The sequence below is a fragment of the Athene noctua genome, chromosome 6 (genome assembly GCF_965140245.1).
Source record: "Athene noctua chromosome 6, bAthNoc1.hap1.1, whole genome shotgun sequence".
Lineage (NCBI taxonomy): Eukaryota > Metazoa > Chordata > Aves > Strigiformes > Strigidae > Athene > Athene noctua.
In genome coordinates, this window is record NC_134042.1 from 51,228,704 (window position 1) to 51,250,318 (window position 21,615).

Consider the following 21,615-nt stretch of genomic DNA (forward strand, 5'->3'; position numbering starts at 1 on the left):
CACCTAACGTTCAGTGGCAGTTACGGTGGCTGAAATACCGCTGAGAAGCACAACAGTGCAGGCCTGGGTGAATTGTGTAAGGTGAGGAGTTGGAGGTGTTGGAAAACAGGGCGAGCCAGAGAGCGGGCTCCACAGAGCAGCGTTGCAGGGCGAGCGGTGAGAGAATGTAAAACATTAGCGAAGCACTGTCGAAAAGAGAATGGGCTCAAATTAATGCATGCTTGGTTATTTTAATAAAAAAATGAAAGTATGGATTTCTGCTGTCAGTAAGTATAAACAGAAACGCTGGATTTGAGCATCTCAAGGGTTTCCTGTATTAACACCTAATATTTATGATTGTAGTCCTGAAGGGGTCTATGCTTGTGTCTTATGTCGTGTAAATTGTTCTTTGGCCTCAATACACCCAGAGAGATAGAAAGTGGAAAGGCGGGAGTGGGAGAAAAATCACAGCACAAGAACAGGCTGTAGGTTGACACCATGTTCGCACATTTGTGCAGCATGGGAACTAAATCGTGCTGTGAAAATCTGCGTCTTGCTCCGGCTTGAGTCATGACGCACTTTCCCATAAGAGCAGGATCCAGCCCTGAACACATTGTGATGCTTGGGGGGGAAGAAAAAAACCAAAACACACCCCCCCCCCAAGAAACTGATGTAGATATGGCTTCTCTCTTTTGCAAAGCTTTGATCTCGTGGCCACTGGAAGGATGGAAAGACTCTGTCATCTCTCTGTTGAGCGTTTTCACAAGTCCTCCACTTTCTGGGTACGTGGGCAGGCCCGTGGGTAGGCAGAGGGTAGAGCACCCTTTGGAGAGGAGCTGTCTGTGTCCTCCCACTGTTGAGGGGCTCCTTGGGATGGATGGGCCTTGTCTTGTATTCATGCAGTTGGGTGGAGTGAGGTTTAGGTGCACCCTCCATGCTGCAGCCGGGGACCCCCGTCCCCCCCTTCCCCACTCCCATCATCGTGCGAGTGACCCACAGCTCAGAGTGGTCAGCAAGCCCCAGATTGCTCATGAGTTGAGTCACGGTGAGCCTGGAGCTGCCGTGACCTCATCCAGTTTTGGGTATCGCCTCCTGATGTGTGGGGCATGGCCGCAGGTAAATGGAGGGGACCCTGTTGGGTGGGGGGTGAGCACGCCCCCCTGCAGCTGGTGGGCTCTGCAGCAGCCAACACAGAGCTCAAAAGGATTTTTTTGTGGTGGTGTTTTTTTTTTTTTAGTGATGGGCACTGGGTGAGATGCTTTGTGTGTCATGGATGTGTTGTTTCCCAGAGGGTAGGTGCCCGTGAGAGGCAGCAAGTCTCCTCTGTACTGTGCCGGGACATCATCCCTGCCTCCCCTCACAGCCCAGGATGCTCGAGGATTGATATTAATAGTTCCATGGGTGATCTCTTTTCTGAGAGCTTTTTGAATGGTATCTTTATTGTAAATATCAGGCACATTTTCCTGCTGAGAAGAAACACAGGCCAACACATGTTGGGATCACATTTGTTCAGCATGTTAACTTGTTCAGCGTTGCCTAGGAAATCAATACTGCCTTTTAATACAGAAAGCCCTGGACAAGATGCCCCAGGTGAAAGTCCATGGAAAGAGCATTTCTTCAGAGATGGCTGCTGGGTGAAACAAGTGCTGGTTGTCTTCAGTGCTTTGGCTGTTGAGCCGAAGCTGCTGTCAGAGAGCTCCATCGCTGCAGTTCCAGCTTCTCTGGCCACTTTGGAGGTGTCGCATCGTGTCTGTTCTGCCATCGAGCCCGCACGGAGCAGACCCGGCTCTGGGCCAACAGCAGCCCCAGGCTGAGCTTGTGGATCCTGTGAAGGCTGCAGAGCCAGGTCTGTTATCCTGGTGGTTTCATCATCTGAGATTCCTAGGCATTGCTCGTCTGAGCTTGGAAATAATCTCTTACGCAGCAGTATTATGCATAGTAGAAAGTTTGTGTGTCAGAAGTAAACCTTTTTGAATCGAGTTGCTTGCTTAAACAGCAGATATCAGTCTGGACAATTTTTTTTAGTTTAAGAGTAAATTTGTTTTAGCTTAGTTGATTCAGAATTGATTTCAGATAAACTATTTAAGCGTGGTTGTAGCTGCACACATGCTGTATGCAGCTAAAAAGCCACCACCTCTACCCTCACCTTTCCCTTCCTTCCACCTGCTTAACGGTTTTGTTAGAACACGGAACATTTTTCCAAGCTGTTACAGAAGTTTTATAAAACCTGTGAACCAGAAGTGAAAGACTGTAAGGAAGGCGCTTTTCCGTTTTGGTTTGGGCAGGTTTTTAGGTATTTTTGCACCTTCGCTCCTCCTCTCTTTCCATGGGCTGCGGTGTGGTGGTGTGAGTGGAGATGGGGGTACCTGCATCCTCCAACTGCCTGGTGGGAGGGGGGGATTTCAGCAGGAGTAGGTGGGGAGAGACAGGCCCGAGAGGGAGACGGCAGGACCTTTGTGCATCTCTCCGGTGGCATGGCCCAGTCAGGACCCTGGAACGTATTCTAGCAAAAGCCAGGAGCAAGGATCTGGTTTATGAAGTCTCAGCTGAATACCAGCAAAAAGTATTAGCCTGCTGTGCAATTTATAATCTAAATCAACCTGTGAGGGCCCGAAGAAGGGTCATGGAGGTGGTGGAAGCTGAATATCCTCGTCCTGTTGCTATAAGCTGTGATCTTACTGAAATCTGATGAAAATGCAGTTGTGCAGGTGAACGGAGAATTCATCCTGATGGTTATGCTGCATACAGAAGGCTGTATTTTCTTCCCATTTATGCCAGTTTTGCTCCATTGGCATTTATTCCTATTGTAAATCACAAAAGAGCAAGTCCTTTATTACTAGGTAATTTAAACTAGCTTATATTATATTGTCTGACCCTTAGAGTAATTCTGAACTATTCCTTCATCCTCTGCCATCTGTGTGCGAATAAAATGGTTAGGGGAACTTCTTCCTTGAGAAAACGTTAGGTGGCTTTATTTTTGCTGTTAGTGTTGGTGGAAAATTTTGCTAAATTAAATGTTGATATAGCTGAATGTTTTCAGTGCAAATTTCATTTAAATCAAACCAAAAAGGCTATTGTTTGTTTGGGTTTTTTTTTTGGTCTTGGACTTGTCAGAAGACCGCTTTCATCTCTCTACTTACATCAGCACCTTCAGAATCAGTTTTATGCTGGACAAAGGAACAAAGCTTGCTGCTCTGTCTGCTCCCCTTAGCCCAGACCAGCACTGTTGAGCCTCCACCCGTCTGTGACACAGGCTGGGGTGAAGCCCTTTGGGGTGGCCAAACACCTCGTGTGGGCAGCACACTTTAATCATGCAGACAGGGCAACCTGCTACTTTTTCCTTTCCTGCTGGTTCGTTTCCATTTTGGGTTCGGTTAATGAAGAACCATCTGCTGAATATTTAGGAGTTAGAGCTGCACAGTCAGTACAGAGGTCTGGTTTTGCCAAGTTCTAGCAGAAGAATGCATGAAAAAAATCCGTTTTTTCCTAGGTTTTCTTGGGTGTTGAGTGGAGGCGCCCAGACTTCCAGTGCAAAGAAGGTCTTGGCTCCTGAAGAAGAGTCGGGGTATGGAAGTCCTCATTTTCACTGAAGACTGTTCCTATACTCTGCACCCACAATCTATCTCAGCTCTTTCATCCCCTGAGAAATGCTTAACGTTGCTCCAGAGGGAAACAAAACCCAGGAAAAAAAACCCCTCTCATGGTGCTATTTCTTCTCTGTGTGGCTTCTTCCATGCAAAGAGTAACCCAGCCCAGGGAGGTCCATGTTGAGATGGCCACCTTGACCCAACCAGGGCAGCCCTGGTGCTGTGGTCTGAGTTCGGGGTTCCTGGGATGTCCCCCACTGTGCCACCATGCTAGCAGCTCACGCAGAGGGGAATTCGTGCTGCCTTTGATGTATTATTTTTCACTGCAGTTGAATATCGTTTGATCAAAGCCTCCAATGTTCCTTGAGCAATAGCTTCAACCTTTTTCTGCGCCTACATCCGCCTCTGTGTAGATTGGGTGCTCGTGGTGAGATGTTAAGCCTTTTGGAGCTTGTTCTTAAACAGACACTTATGAAATCAGCTATAATTTAAAACTATCAAACACTTCTGTGATTTACGAGGACCTAGATAATGAGGAGGATATTAGGTAGCCATGCTCTTAGTTTTTGAGGTAGGAAGAAGAACTGATGCAATTGTTATTTTTATTGCAAACACTTTAAAGTATATGTGGATATTTTCATTATTGAGTGCTATCTTTAGTTCTTCCAATTAATTTGAAATTCCAGGAGTCCACATAATCTGACAGTTTGCTGTGCTGAGAAATGTATTAAGGATAGCTGATGATACGCTAATTAGGAGTGCATTTAAACAGCCAATAATCTAGTAGTTTTGAAGAAATCTGCTCACACTTTTTTCAATTTTCATCTGTTATTTCTCAAGCCTTTTTTTTTTTTTTTTTTTCCTGAGATCAGAGCAGCAGTGTAAGGGCAAGATTGTCAGCTGCTGGAAATCAAAGTACTGCTAGTGAAGTTGATGAGGTGCTGCTGAATTACTCCAGCTGAAGATGCAGTCCCCAAAGCTCATCCCTCAAGAATTCATCTGCTGTGGCTTCGCATTTCTTGTGTGAAGTTCCTCCACTGCCTGTGCATTGAAGTCAGTTCTGCAGCCAGAAGTTTATTGCTTTGCCTGGGGAAATATGCAAGAAGAAATGTTAAACTCTTCAAATCAAGGCCTTGTTTGCATGAAAATACACTTTGTGATAGATGTAGGGAGAGAAATGTGATTGGAAACACCTTGACTGTCGCCAGAATCTGTTTCACCTAGAAACTCCAACTGGCACTTGACTCTGCAGATTATTTAATGGTGATAATGTCTGTGTTGATATGAAGATATAAAGGGATGTTTTCTGTGTTTTGATGTATTTCACCAGGACTGAGATCTAAATAGATCCTCTGAATCTTATTTCCCCAGTGACTATTCCATTGCTGGTGTCCTCAGCGGGGACTTGCTCTGTCACTGTATCTCTTTGTCTCAATGTCTACACAAAAATCCGGGCAGGTAGATGCTACTTATTCATTACTTGTCTTTTTGCAAATGTTTCGCAATTTAAAAAATTAAATCCATTTAAATAGATCTCCTGAAGGGGGGGGGGGGGGGGAAATCAGTGGTCTGACAAGGTGTAAGGTTGATCTCCATGTTTTGGATTTAAAAGTCAATTTAAAACTTCTCTTTTGATGAAGGAAAAAAATTTTAGGAAGTTGGTGGTTGGGGTTTTTTTTTCCTCTCTGCCATTCTTTTTCTTTGGTGCTGTTGAATGGATTTGCTCCAATGGAGGAGGGATAAGGGGAGTTTGTTGTCTTGCATGGCCAATCCTCAGGGAACTGGATGAAGGAAGCGGTGGGGAAGAGCTGAGCTGCTGGGGGGTCTGCAGGCATCCAGACAAGATTATGATAGAATCTCCCTTTTTGCCTTCATCCTCTGCCTTAGCACCTTGTTAGGAATTGAGCACGTGGAGTGGCTTCTGCCTGTGATTTCTTGGATGGTGAATCCTGTCTCTGGCTTAGTCTGTCCTCAGAAAACCTTTGGTGACCTCAATCCTGCATCTCGCTTTGTTTCCATGCGTTCTGTGTCTAAACTTGTCAGAGCAACTGCAAAGATTTGAAATCAGAATAAACAGGACCGTACGCTGACTGGCTGAATGTGAGTAGCTGATTTATTTTTTTTTAAGTAACCCAGCGATAGATTACTCTGCCTCACCCGTTATAGGATCTGTCACTCTGCTTGGGCTGCAGCTATCGGACATCCAGTACTATGAGTAGACAACCTCATGATAGGAACTAAAAATGTCGTCTTTTTTTCATCTAAATTGAAATGATAGTAGGGAGCAGGCTGCTCGCAGGATTTTCAAATTATTTCTGCAGCGATGGCTGATTTTGGCTTCCCTCTGTTCATAAATAATATGGTTTTGCCTTGTGCTGCTTTGCAGAGCTCAGCTATAAGAGGAGCTTTTAGACTTTTTGGCTTTGTTCTTTAAGTGTGGGAATGGGTAAAGAATTTACAATGATGGAAGTGTTTGACTTTGTCGTTGTGTTTTATTAAATACAGAAAAGAGTTAAAAAAAATACCCTAGTAATTTTTATAAGACCTTTATTTTTTCCCACATGGTTTTTGCAAGGAATCCAAATCATTCTTGGGCCATAGTTTTTAGCAACCCTGACTCCTGCATGGCACCAGGTCGGTGGCTTTTGTGCATATGGAGCACAATGCAAGCTAGAGTCGTGGTCCCAGCCGTGCGGTGCGGGTTGGATTAGCAGGTCAGCGTGTCTGACCAGCGTATGCCCTGGGCATTTTGCCTTTTCACTGCTGAGGCCTCTGGTACGGTTTCACAGTAGAATATAAAGTTGAAGAAATTGAGAGACAGATTGCGTTTAAGTGTGTTACATCCAGGGAAGCCACGTATCCAGCATGCCAGAGGGTTTTGTTGACAATAGAGAAGCTGCAAGGAATATACTCATCTTTTCCCTTATCTCCCTCTTTTTATTCTTAAAGCCTGAGCCCCAATGCTCTGCTCTATCGTCATGCCAAGCGTGTGGTGACTAAAGCAGAGCAGAGCTCTTCTGCTTGATAACATTTTGCTTGCGTTCATCTGCAAATGCCCAAACAGCGTAGCGATGGCTGGGGGCTCCTACCTGCCAGTCCCCACCCCTGGGAAGTCACTGCTGGTTGACTGTAACGGGGATGAGATGTGGCACGCTGCCGCTGGAACTGGGGGTTGCAGAGCCTACCGAAAAGCTTAGCACCGGTGATTAATTTTGGCTAGGAGAAATGAGTTGCATTTCCCACTGTAAATGTTTTAACAGGCTTATTCAACTTGTGCGCGAAAGGAGCGACTCTAATGAAACTTAATGGCTAATTGCACTCTGTTAATAAAATTGGAGATGTCATCAGCTACTGAAACGGGACTGGTAAATCATATCAACAGTAATACACAACCTAATGTTGCCTGAGTACCAAGGTGGGAGTTTAATAATTTTCATCGTTAATTTTTATTGATTTGTTGATCGTTCATTGATGCCTATTCAAATAAATCATGGGAATGCTGATAGCAAACTTAACTCTGAAGACAAGATACATATCCAGTAGCACGTCAATACCGAGCTATTAGTTTGGCTTCCCGAGGAAATAAGATCTATGAGGAGGTGATTTGTGTTTCTGCTGGTCTGTCTGTCAATCCAAGTCCCAATTAATGTTGAAATGGTTGGACTAGTTGGAAGCACACTTGATAGAGGAGCCTCGAAGACTGCTCAGCCGCTAGATCTTGTAGGACTGTTTCCACTTGCAATGGTTAAACACACAAAGGAGTGTCCTAACAGTACTCCCTGCAGTAGAAAAATTGCAGTGGGAGACCATCTCCTAGTAGACATCAACGAATCGCCAAGGTGAGAAGGTGGGGATTGACTGACAGAGAAATATTAACCATTCCCCAGTGTCAGCAGAGTTTCGGGGAGAGCTTGGCCCATGCAGAGCTTCTCCTTGGAGGACAAGCCGCTGGAAACTGGGCTGTTTTAAACATCTCCTCCTTATTTCCTGGTAGTTCTTCCAAACTGGCTGGGTGGTGGGTCAGATGATCCTGTACCACTGTCAGTCGTGTGTGCACAGAAAATCATGCAAGCATCACGCAGGGTTTGAGGACCTCTGTCCCCTCCATTTTAAGTCCTCCTCTGCAGCCTCCTTCTGTACTAGCACAGCCTGCGATTTACTAATGGGAAGGAAAACAGTCACCCTCCTGCTTCTGCTTATCTGGCCTCGTGGCATCCTTTGGCCAAAAATTGGAAATGCGTTGATTTATGCTATGAGCAGGCAGGATCTTCCCTAGGCTGCCTGGAAAGGCTCCACAACACAGTGCTCCAGACTTCCTTCACAGGAGGAAAAGGCTTAGGGCTGGCAGAGCCCCCGCTTCTGCTCCCCGTGCCAGTGCCTGAAGGAAACGGGTGTGTTTAAGGCAAATCGCCTTGTCCATTGCAAAGTGATTGAAGTGACTGTTGTGGACATTTTAAATGCCAAATGTGGTTGTGGCTTCATGGCTGAAGTGATGAGGCATACTTGTGGATGAAGTGGTTGGGGGCTGGACTGCTGGGCTTTGCGGGTCCTCTTTTCCCGGGAAGGTCAGGAGATGAAGGTTGTATAAGCTCTTCCTCAAGAAATCAGGCCAATGGCCAGTATGGGACAGGCATGAAAAAACACCAGACAGTGCTCATCTACAATTTTTTTTCTCAGCTATGTCCTCAGTTTAAAAAGGTCCGTGGAGATTGTTCTGCCTATGAGGCCTGCAGCACCTGGCTCACCCGCTGAATTCCTCATCTCCTTATCCACGTTCTCATACTTTCTTCTACTTGCTCCCATTCTGTGTCACCCATAAGTATTTTAATCCAGCTCCTGCTGTCAGGTGTTTTGTGTGTGTGTGTGTTGGGTTTTTTTGGTGGGTTTTTTTGTGTGATTTTTCTTTTTTTCCCTGGGGAAGCTCAGTCCCCATATTTGCCCTCTCCCAGGAAAGCTGGAGGAATAGGTTGGTCAAGAATGAGATTACGCTTTCGTTCTCTTTAGCTAAAACCAGTGCTGGTGTGTATTGTCCCTTGAGATCAGCCTGATCCTAGATAGACCCAGCTCCTGCAACTCTGTGGCACAATGGGCATGACTCAGTTCACAGCAAACAAAGCATAAAGGCGGTCTATAAAGCCGAGCAGGGGCTGGTAAGCTTTATGTGTGCAGCTCCCCCAGAAATTATGATGATTATAAAAGTACTTGGTTTTGCTTGGTATAATTTTATACCAGCAAGAGAGAGAACACAGCTCTACTTCATTTATGTTCACTTTTCAGAATGAAAATAACCCAATTGTTAGTGATGCAGTTCAGGATCGGGGGGAGAGTCGCAGTTACGGAAGTGTTGGTTGAAACTGGCTTTGAGAATTTGAAGTGGGACTGTCGCCAACCCTAGGTCAGGCCAGCTATGGCTGCGTCTACCAAGGCTTCAACCTCAAAGAAGGGCCTTTCCACAACTGGTCTGGATCCTATTCCCAGGGGATACACTCCTTGCGTATATGCGAAAAGAGTTTGTACAAAATCATTGCTATCGCTGTCTTTTTGCTACAGGACCTTTTAAAAACAAATCAGAGATGGGCACTTTCTGTCCGATGACAAATTCTCAACGAGAAACACAGTTTTAAAAGACTCGGCAATAAAAAATATTGTTTGTGTTACTCCCTCCTGGGGCATTTTTCAGAGCCGGTGGGATTGGTGATGGTGAGGTTGCGCTGGCCCTGCCACCCTTGGGCGGTGGGGAGCTCCTTGTTGAGCGCTGGCACTGGTGGGCTGAGCGCGATGCTGCCGCTCTCCTCGGGCAACGCTTTTCTCCTGGAAGCCTGGTCCTTCTCTCCTCACGGAGCATCGAGAGAGCTCCGCTCCTCCAGCGAGTGGGAGGACTGGGCTTAGTCATGAGAACGTGACAACCTCTTGCACTAACAAACTGAACATTTATTATTTAATCCAGATAGTTGCTTCAAACGAATCAGTTCCCACAAATGACTATTTTTATTTTTTTTTTTCCCCCTCCCTTAGTTTTTGGGGATGAACTAAAAGAGATCACAAGCTGTAAGAACATGCTTGGTTAATCCTGCTTTAGCCTGGGCAGCCCTGGGCAGGTTGGTTTTCAGCCGTAGGTGCCAGGCACTGTTACAGCTTGGGGTGTGCAGTCTCCCTCCCACCCCAGAGTGCCCAGGGCTGGGGGTCCCTGCTGGCCGAGCCTGCAAAACTATTAAAATCCTGGAGTACAGCAGCTAATAAAAAAACGAGTCATTTCCCTGGTGCTTCAGCTGAGTTGCTGCTGGCTTACTTATTTTTTTTAACTGTATTGCTCTTTCCCTACTGAAGCTAAAAGGAATTACACAAGTTTTTATAGTGCCTGGAATATATAAAATCAGGTGGAATAGGTTTCTAGCTTTATACAATGGAACATATTCCAGTCATTCAACAGTTACTCCTACACCGAGTGTTTCAAAACAAAGAAGCAACAGCTAGGTGTAAGACATTGAAGTACAGGAAACACAATTTTAATTCAAGAAATCATTTTTCTTCCTGAAAGGAGGTTTGTTTTCTTGATAGTCCCCGCTCACTGGGACAGATTTGCGCTATCTCACCAGAAATGCAAATTGTTGTTTAAAAAGCAGTTTATTCTTGCTTAACGCTATAAAGCAGCATGTTTTGTGGTTTTTTTATTTGCATTCATGTAAGGTTATGTCTTTTAAAATTCCTTTTTAATATTAAACTGTTTTTTTGTGTGTTTTTTTTTTTTTTTTTCCAGCCAGCAAACTAAAACAAAACCCTTTCTGAGGCCTGTACAGCATTTAGGGAAACTGGAATTGCTGAGCTGAACAAGAACAGGCTTTTTTTTCAGGACAACAGGATCCCTGCTGCTGGCAGTCACGCGGGATCTATAGCACCTACAGCACTTCCTCCTGCTTGGGGGGACACCCTCATAAACTGTATTTTTAGTGCTTTTTGCCTAGGCTGATGAGAAGTGAAACATTACCTGGCTTTTGGAGGAGGCAGGGGAGCTGTGTGTGTGTTTGAAGGCTGATTGTGGCAAAGCTCTGAGGTGAGGCTGACCTCCTTTTCTATATCTTCAAGCCATGTGGGGCCGAGAGTCCTGTCCACCTTATGTGTGCATGAGCAAGGGAAGGAGGAGCTCTGGGAATTGTCTTCAAGCTCTTTGTGGGAGCACTGGGCTCAGCACTGGGACAGGCTGCCCAGAGAAGTGGTTGAGTCACCATCCCTGAAGGTATTTAAGACGTGTGGATGTGGTGCTTAGGGACATGGTTTAGTGGTGGCCTTGGTAATGTTAGTTTAATGGTTGGACTCCATGATCTTAAAGGCCTTTTCTGACCTAAATGATTCTATGATTCCTTCTAGCCAATCCTTCTGGGCTCTTTTCTCTCACAGCTGGTGGTTCAGTCACCCAGCAGCTCCCCTACAAGCATGGTCCAATTTCTTTGAGCTTAAGCAGTGCTCTGCACCATTTAAATGTTTCCATCCTTACCCTAATGAGATGCCTACAGCCCATCTGCAGATGGTGGAACACAGGTATGGGCCTCCCAGTGAGGTGCCCTGGCTGGGCATGTGTTGCTGGGCATCCCTCTTCCAAGTGTTGATGCTGCCAAGCTGTGCTTCACGATGGCAAGCCAGGATGGGCTTGGCTCTAAGGGCTTAGGTAGCTCCAGGAAAGCTGGAGCTTAGAGCTTTTCCACCTAAACTCAGTTGACCCCATCGTAGATCCTGGAGGTAAGTACAGGTTCGTGGAGCAGACAGTGATTTGTGGTTCACTCGGTCCTAGCATTATGTGAAAGCATGGGCCTGGAGAAGGGCATTTTAATGTTCTTACTGGATGCCAGCCCCAGCCTCGTTCTGCTTGGTTGCACTCCGTTGGTTCATCAGCAAGTGATCTATTACGGATGTGCCACGACTTGGACCTCAGCACGGCTTTGAGCAAGGTGTCATGTAATAGTGGCATTATCAAATTAATAGGTCCAGGCGTCTCTGCACCTCAGAGAAAATCTCAATGGACTTTGCTTTATTCGCTGCTACGCTTGGCTGCGGAGGGGATGGGAGGTGGAGGCAAGGTAGTTCTCCACCAGCTTGTACGAGCGTCAAATGGAGCTTCGGTCGTTACAGTGGGACAGGGGAGACTACACAGATCACAGGAAGAAGGTCCGGAGTTGGCCTGCTCTGGACATTCTTGGTGCTGGGCAAGGTCTGGTGCTTGCCTACAGCTCCTGCCATGGATCTGGGTTCCCTCCTGTGATTCATCACAGCCTCAGCTTAATGAAACTTCAGGTTACGAAGTTTCTCACGAAGAGAGACGTGACCTTTGCCATGTTGTGCTGGGACCTGTGGCTAATTTCTGCAGCATTATATATTTATATATGTGAAATTTTTGCAGGGCTGAATCCACCTCCTTGGTGCTGCTTGTCATGAACTGTGCTACCAGAGGGTTTTTTTGGTTAAAAAAGTACATTTCTGAAAGGCGTTTCGTCAAAGCGTGCGAATGGGAGCAGTGGTTAAGAATTGAGGATTCATTTCAGAGAGGTGATTTTTAACGTGTTTGATTTTCATGTTTCTCTGCCATTTTAGGTGGGGGAAAGTCAACATATTACTGTTTGCTCAGAACAGCCAAATAAGTAAGACATGTTTACTGCCAGACTATAATACTGTTGAAACAGGTCTGGCAACATCATCTGTTTTGTGATGCCAGGAACAACAAAGTGTTGCTTCAATTAAGCCCGTCACTTGTAGATCATTTCTTTTCTTATTTTAGAAGATTCATTGAACCCACTGCCTGCAATCTGTAGGTTGCAAACTACTCAAAAAGCAGTTCTGGGAGGAGGATGTAGTGTAGGAAGGTTTCCCTCTACACTTGTCTTTATAATTCCCCCCGAATCAGTGTGATCTTGGAAAGGTGCCATATTTGTTGTGTGCAAAGGATACATCAACCTGGCATGTTGTGAACTAACCCAGAAATCGTGACAGTGTCATTCTCTGAGCCTGCTGGAATAAAAAGCTGGGAAATTTAGAAGTACCGATTGCAGGGGCCATTATTTTAGTACGGAAAGTGTGGAATATGCACATTCTGTGGCATAGGAAGACATGACTGCTCTGCTGAGCTGTAATTGCCAGTTTAAGGGTGTCACACAGGAGCAAACATTACAAGGCAGCGTGTCTCAGTGACTTTTTTTACTTGCAGCCACGACCCAGTTTAAAAACCAAACAAAAAAACCCTCCAAAGAAACTCCTCCTCAGAAATCCTGTCTGCAAGTCCGGTACCAGAGGAACGTTTTCTCAGTGCTAATACTTGAGGCAATTCGATTTTTATTTCCAAGGTGAAGAGAGAGACTGTTGCCGTGTGTATGTTCCCATGTGCAGTGCTGGTTGAAGTGGAGGTACCCTTGCTGTCCTCAGATTTCTTTTGGGAGAGTAACTTGGCAGCCAAAAATCTGTAAATCTCACAGATTTAGCGTGTGCTCGCTAGCAGTCCTGCAGCGTGGAGAAGAGCAGTCCATCGTCTTGAATTTAATTAGCTGGCTTTTTGATGGGTGAAAGAAAAGAGCAAGAAGTGAGTCAGGAGATAAATTCCTGCAAGAGCATAGAGGAAATTATTCTTAATTCTTTGCCTTGTCAGGGACGCATGATCGTGACCCAGCAACGGCAGTTGCATTGGTCGCCCTTTGCTTCTGCAGAAACGGCAGCAGAAATGGAATCCCAGTGAGGTGTCTCTGATGGCTTGGTGGAGGCAGAAAGAGGCAGAGTTAATACAAGAAATGTGTATGAGTCAGGAGAAGGGTTTTCTCTGCTGCATGATGGTGTATCTGATGTTCCAGGATAGTCCCCCAAAATACTTAAAAAAACGAAAAAACGCGCCAACATCAGTTAATTCTGTGTGTAGGGGAGGGAGCCTGTGTTAGACCCACACGTACAGAAATACATACAGGGGTTGGGATCGTACTGAAGTCTTTCAAAGCTGAGCTCACCCACCTAGGTGGGCATGGTGGCTGTCCTGGGCAGGCTGAGCAGAGGGGAGACTGAAATGTTGTCTTGCCTGGGGTCTTCCCTGGCTCTTCTGGGTCTTTTCAATTCATCCGCGAAGAGCGCAGCTTTTCTTATCGACTTTGCTTTGTGTTGCTAAACAAGGGTAGATGTTTAAGGACAAATAAACACTCAGGAAAAATAAGCAGCAAGTTGTTGAATGGTTAAAGCTAGCTAGAAACCAAGTTCTTGTATTTTTTTTTCAGGGATTATTTTCTTCTCCGAGTTTCATAGCAAACTCACGTTGACAGAGCTTTTTGCAAAGGATGCTCTATATTTATACTCCTGTAATTAGCTGAAGGCCAGTTAGACTGGAAACCATCTGCTTTGGGGCTGCTGCCAGGCATGGACAGCCTCAGCGTTACAGTTCCTCCCAAATGTAATTATCTCTGGCCACAGTTATTTGCTGGTGAAAAGTTCCACTTACACAGATTTGACCAAGACCTTGTTGGAAAACAATGGCGAGAGAATTAAACTCTGAACAATATCAGAACTCAGGTTCTGTAATTATTTTCCTTTAATCTGAGTGATAAGATCTTCATCGTTTGTGGAACTTGCAGGATTACTTAATGTAATTTATAATTGTATATGTTCATCTACGTGTGTGTGTGTATATATGTGTGAAATAGGAGATCCGTAATGATTCTGCTGGAAAACATAGCATTTATTTGTCATGAATAAAATGCTTCTCCTCCTCCAGGAAAGTATTTATCACAGTCCTGCAGCAGGACAAACACCTCTGTATGTGCAGAGCTTCCTGGAGAACTGGGTGTTCTCCGGACCAGTCTCTACTTGGCCGCTAAATGGCCACCAGATGAGCATATGGCTATGCTGCCCTCCCGTGTTAGCCACAGCGCCCTAACCAACGGGCCGGGGGCAGCGTGGCAGATGTAGGTTTGAGAGCAGAAATATTTACTCCTGTGTTACTCATCAGCTTTCCCTCCCGCTCAGCTGCAGGTATAACTGCAGTTGCGTTTGCAACTCTCAGAATTTTTTTCCCATACTCTCATATCAGCTCTTAATTCCGCTAATTGCCAATGAAGTGACCGGGAATCTCAGTGGTATTGCCATGATGAAGTCACTGCCCTACAGCAATAATTCTCCTCGATACCAAGTTGAGAGTATTGTGCTGCAGGTAACGTGTCCTTTTCCAACTGGAGGTTAGGTGATACTCAGTCTACCAATCAATTTATTATTGTGCCGGTTTTAAAAAATTTTTTTGGAAGTGTAGTATTCTTTGGGGGAAGTGGGGAATGGGAAATGTTATACAACAAGTTTTCATTAAATAAACATTCAGGATATTGATTGCATTCTTCATTTTGGGTCCCAGCTGAGGCAAATGCCAGGTTCCTAATGCAGGAAGCCTTCAGGGGCTGGTGTGATGCTGAGCTGGGCGAGGGGCTTGCCCGGGTAAGGGCTGTTGGAAATCAAATGTGACATTCCTCGTTCGATCCGTCTTGTGCAAAGTGCTGCTGAGCAAACACAGGTCTTCCTGTGGAAATTTTTGAAATTATTTAGCTAAAACTCTTAAATATCATCTTTTAATTTTTTTTCTTAAATTTATTTTTTAAATGGCATTACGGCTGTATGTTACCTTCAGTAGCCTTAGTAGGTGAGTGATAGCAGGCAGAGGTCCATTGTTTAAAAGATTCCTGTAAGTATTTCCTACCTACTTTCACTTTATGCAGATGGTAGCATCTGTGGTGTACTCTCCTCTCCTGAGCTGGCCCCGAGCTGACCTCACCTCGCAAGAGAATGAAGTCAACTTTTTTTTTTTTCCCCTCCTCGGCTGGACTGATTTTTGCTACGTTGCTTGATCTTCGCCCGTATCTCTGTGACTTAAACTGTGATTCCGGAGCTCAGGAAGCCGCCTTGATTGATAGCACTAACATAAGAAGGCACCGAGCTAATTAAATCACACTGCTGCTTCCCAACACTACTGTCAGAGCCTGACCTAATTTTGACACTGCAAGGCTTATCAGCAGAGTATCTATTGAGTTAGGGGAACCATGATGCTGTTTCTAGGAACAGATAGATTTTTTTTTTTTAATTTATTTTTATTTTCCCCTTACAACTCATTACACTGTTGTTTATTGTTCCTCCTGCTGGGCAAGTATTAAAAACTTATGATCTATGGCATACGGTGTCTTGTATGTCAGGATCTGTTTCTGGAATGGCAGATATGCTGCGCTTTGGAGAGGGGTGGGGAAAAGGCGGCGATAACTCTTCGGACGTGAGATCCTTGTCTCTTTTAAGGCCTTCTTTCTTATGTAAAGTGATTTGGAATGATGAAGTGGTCGCTGTTGCATCTTGTAAGCAGGCATCCTCTGCTCCTGCTAATTGCAGTGACCTGCTGGAGGCTGCCTGAAGCTGGTAGGGCCCCCATTTTGTGCTGGTGAAGCAAGAGAACAAACTCTTGCAACGTTTTTTGTGCAATTTCTTTGGGTTTTTTTTTGTCTGATAGGAGCAAATCCAGGCGTGTAGATCCAGGATGAATCAATACATATCAAAAGATGGAGGTGGCTGGGGATGTGTTGGAAAAGAGGAGGAGAAAAGCTTTGCCTTCTACCTATCACTGGGAGACTGAGAAGCTGAGGGTGATTATTGTGGAGGTTCAACCCTCTTATCAAAAAAATAATTTACCCTTTGATATGTTTGTTGTTTTTTTTTTTTAATTGGATGATGTCACAAAGTCGCATGTGTACAAATATCTCATGCCCTAGAAACTTCTCATAATAACTTGGAAATCATGAATAAATACTTTTTAGATTTGGTGCATCTTCTATTTTGAGCAGTTGAGAAACAGTACAATCACACAGACTAAGACCTTTTTTTTGAATAACATATGAAACGGTCATTTATTAAGAAGATCACAGCAGCTGAGCTTTTATAGAAAAACACCAATTGTTGTAAACCTCACGATTAAGGACAAGAGAGTTACCAGCACGTTAAACAGAAAGGCAGACTGGAGCATTCCACCGGTTGTCCAAGGTCTCTGATTTGCAGCACGGCTACACAAACATCCTGTCAGTCATGAGGCATCTCCTTGCTGAGCATGATGCTAACTCTCACTTGTTTATTTGCTTTTTCTGGGTGACCAGCTTGGTTTGTAAAAAAAAAAAAAAAAAAAATAAAACCAAAACAAAATCCCTCTTTTTTTTTTTTTTTTTTTGACTTACTCCTGCACTGCTTTTAGAAAATACATTTTATTCCGCATGTTTCCCTTCAAAGGTAGCTAGCACTCATCACAGCATCTGTTTTTTTTCTCTCTTTTTTTATTAGGAGTGTCTAGATACCTGCATACATATTCAACGTCGGACACTTCTAATTTTGCCTTCACAGAAAATTTATTAGTTTTTATTTTTTTCACTGTCTGGGGAACTTGTTGCAAGTTGAAACCAAATCACTTGTGTGGGCGTGTATGTGTGTGCGAGAGACAGAAGGGAAAGAAATTGAAATTGCTGGAAAAGAGCAGCCAATAAAGGGGACCTATGTAACGTCAATAAATAATGAGATCTGGTGAAAGGTCAGGCTGGCACCATTTTTCATCTGAAAGAAGAAATCTCATGGCGCCACACGAGGTCTTTGCAGCAGGGTTGTTGTTGGTTTTGTTGTTACGGCCTTTTCTTCTGACCTGACACTTGGCTTTCCTTGCGCCGGGTGTGCGCGTTGCTGGGAACAGCACCGTGATGGATTCTTTCATGCAATATTTACTGTGTATAATCACAAGACAAATTCTTCTAAAGTGCCACAGACCAAATAAACGCCGAGTATATATTACTTTAATGTCTCGTCTGGTATTAAATCCTTGGAGGCATATTTCAGAAGTAGCTGTAATGAATATTCCTGCGGTAGAGAGGGAGGTGACATTTCATAATTATGCAATGTCTTCTGAACCATAAGACTTTAAAACTTAAAGTAGTAAGAATATTTTTTTTATTTTCCTTTATTTGTTTGATCTCCTCTTAAAGCAATGTATTCTTTTGCTATAATAATACACAGGGGGGTGTTTTTTCTTTTCTGTATTGCCTTCCAGAACCTAATGGATATGGAGCGGTGGCATAGACACTAAAATGAAGGACGCTTCTAATGTAATTTGAAGTTGTATGAATATAATATGAATGAAAATGTAATATTAATGTAATATGGATTTAAAAGGCAGCAGGATGTTGGCATAATGTTGCTGACTCTTCTAATTTTATCAGAAGTCTCATGATCTATGCTGAACCTTGTTTTACCTTTCTCTTCCACGGCACTGCTTTAGCATTTCAGTGTTTTGTTATCTGTATTGTGGGAGATTATAAAAGCCTCAGTTGTGGCCCAGAGCCCTGTTGTACAGTGGCTGCACATGGCAGAACAAGGAGGATGCTCCATGGCCCCGGACACTGAACCCTTGAGGCGTGTGGAGGCGGGGGCAGCTCTCCTAGCCCAGGGAAAGCTGCAGTATGCTGAGCATTAGAGCTGCTGTTCTCCTTAGAAAAAATAATAACAATTAAGAATTAACATTCTTTTAAGGTCAGTACATGACACATGGGACTGACTCATGAACAAGGACATCTCTGTCCTTGCGGGAGGGACAGTGAGCTCCATGGGAAGCGCAGCCTGGTTCTACGCTATAAAGAGGTGGATAGGTTTGATTTGTTTCTTTTAAACAGTAAATAGCATCTTTAGCCTTGCAAAGCGCCAGCTGTGTACTTGCACAGGGAGGGTGCTGGGGTTGCCAAACAGTTCTCCTGAGCAGTAGGGGAGCAAAGCTGAGGCAGCTCCTGTGTAGGGAGGCAGGGAGATATACTTCTTTGGTTAAACCTGGCCATAGGCTGAGCACTGTGGCTGTATCGAGTCGTTATGTTGTGCTTGGAAGTAGCTGATGCTAAGGAGCGATTTTTGGTGGCCTCCTAAAACTGCCGAGAGCAGGGGCACGTCGGTCTCTCACCCATATTCATCTTTGCTGAGTAGGGGCTGCCTGCAGAAGAGCCAAGGGGGCGAGCTGGTGGGTCTGTGATGCTCGGCGTTGGGTGGCTCGGGGAGCAGAACTTGCTGGAGGCTTTGCTGGACTTCAGGAGTTCGTAGCTGAGGCTGGAGCTGCTGGGCTACCCCCACCCGATGGGAGGCTGTTAGCTCAGGGAGGGCCTTTTTGCTCTTCTGCCCGCTTGGTTAATCTTGAGTGGCCCCACCAAGGTTGTTGTCTCTGCTGATTCTGGTGGTCCTCCAGACCTCTGTCACCTTCTCCCGTTAGACCTGTGAGCACACCAGGAGCGCAGGAGACATCCATTCCCTGCCCGAGCTCTTCTGCTGGTGCTCTGCAGAGAGGCTCTGCTGCTGCCAGGTTTCTTAAACACTTGCTGAAGAGGTTAACCTAGGCCAAACACATTGAAAAGTGATCTAAATATAGTAGACTGAGACGGACCGGGGCAACGCAAGGTAACTGGGAATATCAGGCTTAGTCATTACAGCCTGAAATAATTATTCTCTTCCTGTTCATTTGGTTGACCTGACACTGTCCTGTTCAGGGTCCTTTGCTTGAGTCTCATTTTCTCCAGCCTCTAGAGAGCAAGGGTCAGAAATTTGAATTATTAGCAGGCTTGTATCAATTCTAGGTATTGTGCAGCACTTGATAACAGAACGGGCTGTGTCAGCTGGGCGCCGTGTGCAGGCCGGACCTGTAATGGTATTTTTGATGGGGACCTTCTGCAGGGGTGCCAGAGCAATGCACCCCAGGAATCCCACGGGCGCTTGACGTGGGGGTTAGCCAAGCAATTTCAAATCAATCAGAGCAACAGTAGACTGGCAAAGTGTGCAGTACAGAGCCTGGAAAGGGAGCTGCAGTCTTGGGGGGGCTGGTTGTTGCTGTTGCAGGGGACATGGGGGGAGCACAAGGATGATGTCCCAGCTCTTGTCCATGGGGAACTGCGCTGGGGGCTCGATGGCTTCAAGCCCTGTTGGGCTCAGCTCTAATTGTTCTGCTTGCTGGTTGTGATTTAAGACTTCAGTTAGGACTTTATGGCACATCCACTTCTACCGAACAGGAACAGCACGCTGACGAGCAGAGAGGGTGAAATAGTGGCTCTTTAAAACTCACCAGAATTACATTTTATCTCTTCTGCTGTTTACTTTATGTTATTTTATTTGGCAGTTAGGACCGTAACTCAACTTTCTTATCCTATCGATCCACTCGCTGAAAATGTTAATAGTTGTGAATTTCGCAGTTCAGAAATAAAGAAAATCGTAGAGCCGGGAACATGCTTTGGAGACTTGCTGAAACAGAGCTGTGATTTGGACGTGTGGTATGAGCAACAGTATTGCAATTTTCCTGCCTGTACAACATGTAAACCAGCATAACTTCCTGTTGTACAGGTTGTAGGTACAAGTAAAGTAAAAAAAGTAAAGTAAGGGTTCTGCTTGAACTTAAATTCTGGTCCAAATCCTGATCCCTCTGACAGCAACAGGGGTTTGGTATCAACTTTGAAAGGAAGCAGCATCAGTCCCTCTGTTTCTCTTGCTTAATTTTAATGGTTTAATTAAGGCTTCTCGTTTGCATAATGAACATGCATTTAGAAAGATATATAATAAAAAAAAAAAGAACAATAATGCAGAGTTCATTTGGAAATGGAAACAAAAATAACCGGAATGCAAATGAATTTGCGAAGGTCTTGTTCAGGGCATTGCTGGGTATTAATAAACACCGTGGCAACCCCTTCTGGTGCCAGATATGCACACGCTGAGTAAGCAGGGGCATTCTCTGTGGTGAAAATACCCCACTCCGGCCTCGGTTCTCCCGGCTGGGGTGTGCCGGGGTCCCAGGCTGCTGCGGAGCAGACCCCGGGGGTGCGGGCGATGGTGTTCACCTAGGTTCTCTCTCTGGGTCTTGCAGCCCCCCCAACCGTGCGGATCGTGCACTCGGGCCTGGCGTGCAACATCGAGGAGGAGCGCTACTCGGAGAGGGTCTACACCATCCGCGAGGGAGAGACACTGGAGCTGACCTGCCTGGTCACCGGCCATCCTCGGCCACAGGTGAGCCCCCGCCGTGCCCCGTGGCAGCCCCCCCCCGCTGGTCACCGTGCCTCTGCAAGTTGGTTTTGTCTTCTGCTGAGGATTAGAGTGGTGTAGGGTGGTAAAGATGAATGCAACAGGATCCTGGGGATGGGGGGGTGGGAGGGGGCATGATTTGTCGAGGCTGTTGGTTTGATAGTCACAGAATCTCAGAATCATTGAGGTTGGAAAAGCCCTTGCAGCTCCTCCAGTCCCACCATGACCCTCCCCCTGACCGTTCCCAACTCCCCCAGATCCCTCAGCGCTGGCTCAGCCCGACTCTTCAACCCCTCCAGGGATCCCGGGGACTCCCCCCCTGCCATGGGCAACCCATTCCAACACCCAACAGCCCCTTCTGCAAAGAAATACTTCCTAATATTAGGTTGTGGCAAAACTGCATCAACAGCAGAAAAGATTATGACTTTTTTTTGAATGGCTGGCTTGGAATGTGACGTTTAAATCAGTAAATCTCTATTGTACTTTCCCATGGGGTCCTGATGCGAGTGTTTGAGATCCACAGAGGTTGGTAGAAGGAAAGGAAAAACAAATATGAGGACAGAGACAACCGAAAAGCGGACAGTATGCACCAGAGTGAACGGCTGGAGAGGGGGGCAGTGAGAGCTTGAGGGAGTCTCACTGTGCACCTGGGTCTTGGGTGCTGTTGGAACCACAGCATTGCAGCGCTGCAGAAAACAAAAGTTAAACAGAAAGAAACTGCCTTTTTCCAGGTCTAACTCTGTTTTATAGCATCACATCCAAAGCCAAAGACTCTTGTCAACCTCTGCTACAGCTGTGTCCCCTGTCACTCCCCTCTTTGCCCAGGGTACCCTGTTAACAGGTTATTTTAGATCAGGAACTTTCAAGACCTGTGCAAGTGTAATGCTTTATTCCCCCTCCGCTCTGCTTTTCCACTTCCACTTTTGCTCGTTGAACCAAGGCTGCTCTCTGTTCCCTCTTCTGCCGTGTCCCCTCATCTTGCTCTGCTGGG

General features: G+C 45.5%; 1 protein-coding gene across 1 annotated transcript in view; it reads left to right on the top strand.

Moving 5' to 3' along the window:
• Positions 1-21,615, top strand: part of MDGA2 (MAM domain containing glycosylphosphatidylinositol anchor 2) — a 392,576-nt gene that overhangs the window by 116,375 nt on the left and 254,586 nt on the right. The window contains exon 2 of the mRNA XM_074909039.1: positions 20,470-20,609. Coding sequence (XP_074765140.1) covers positions 20,470-20,609 — 140 coding nt within the window. The remainder of the gene's footprint in view (positions 1-20,469; positions 20,610-21,615) is intronic.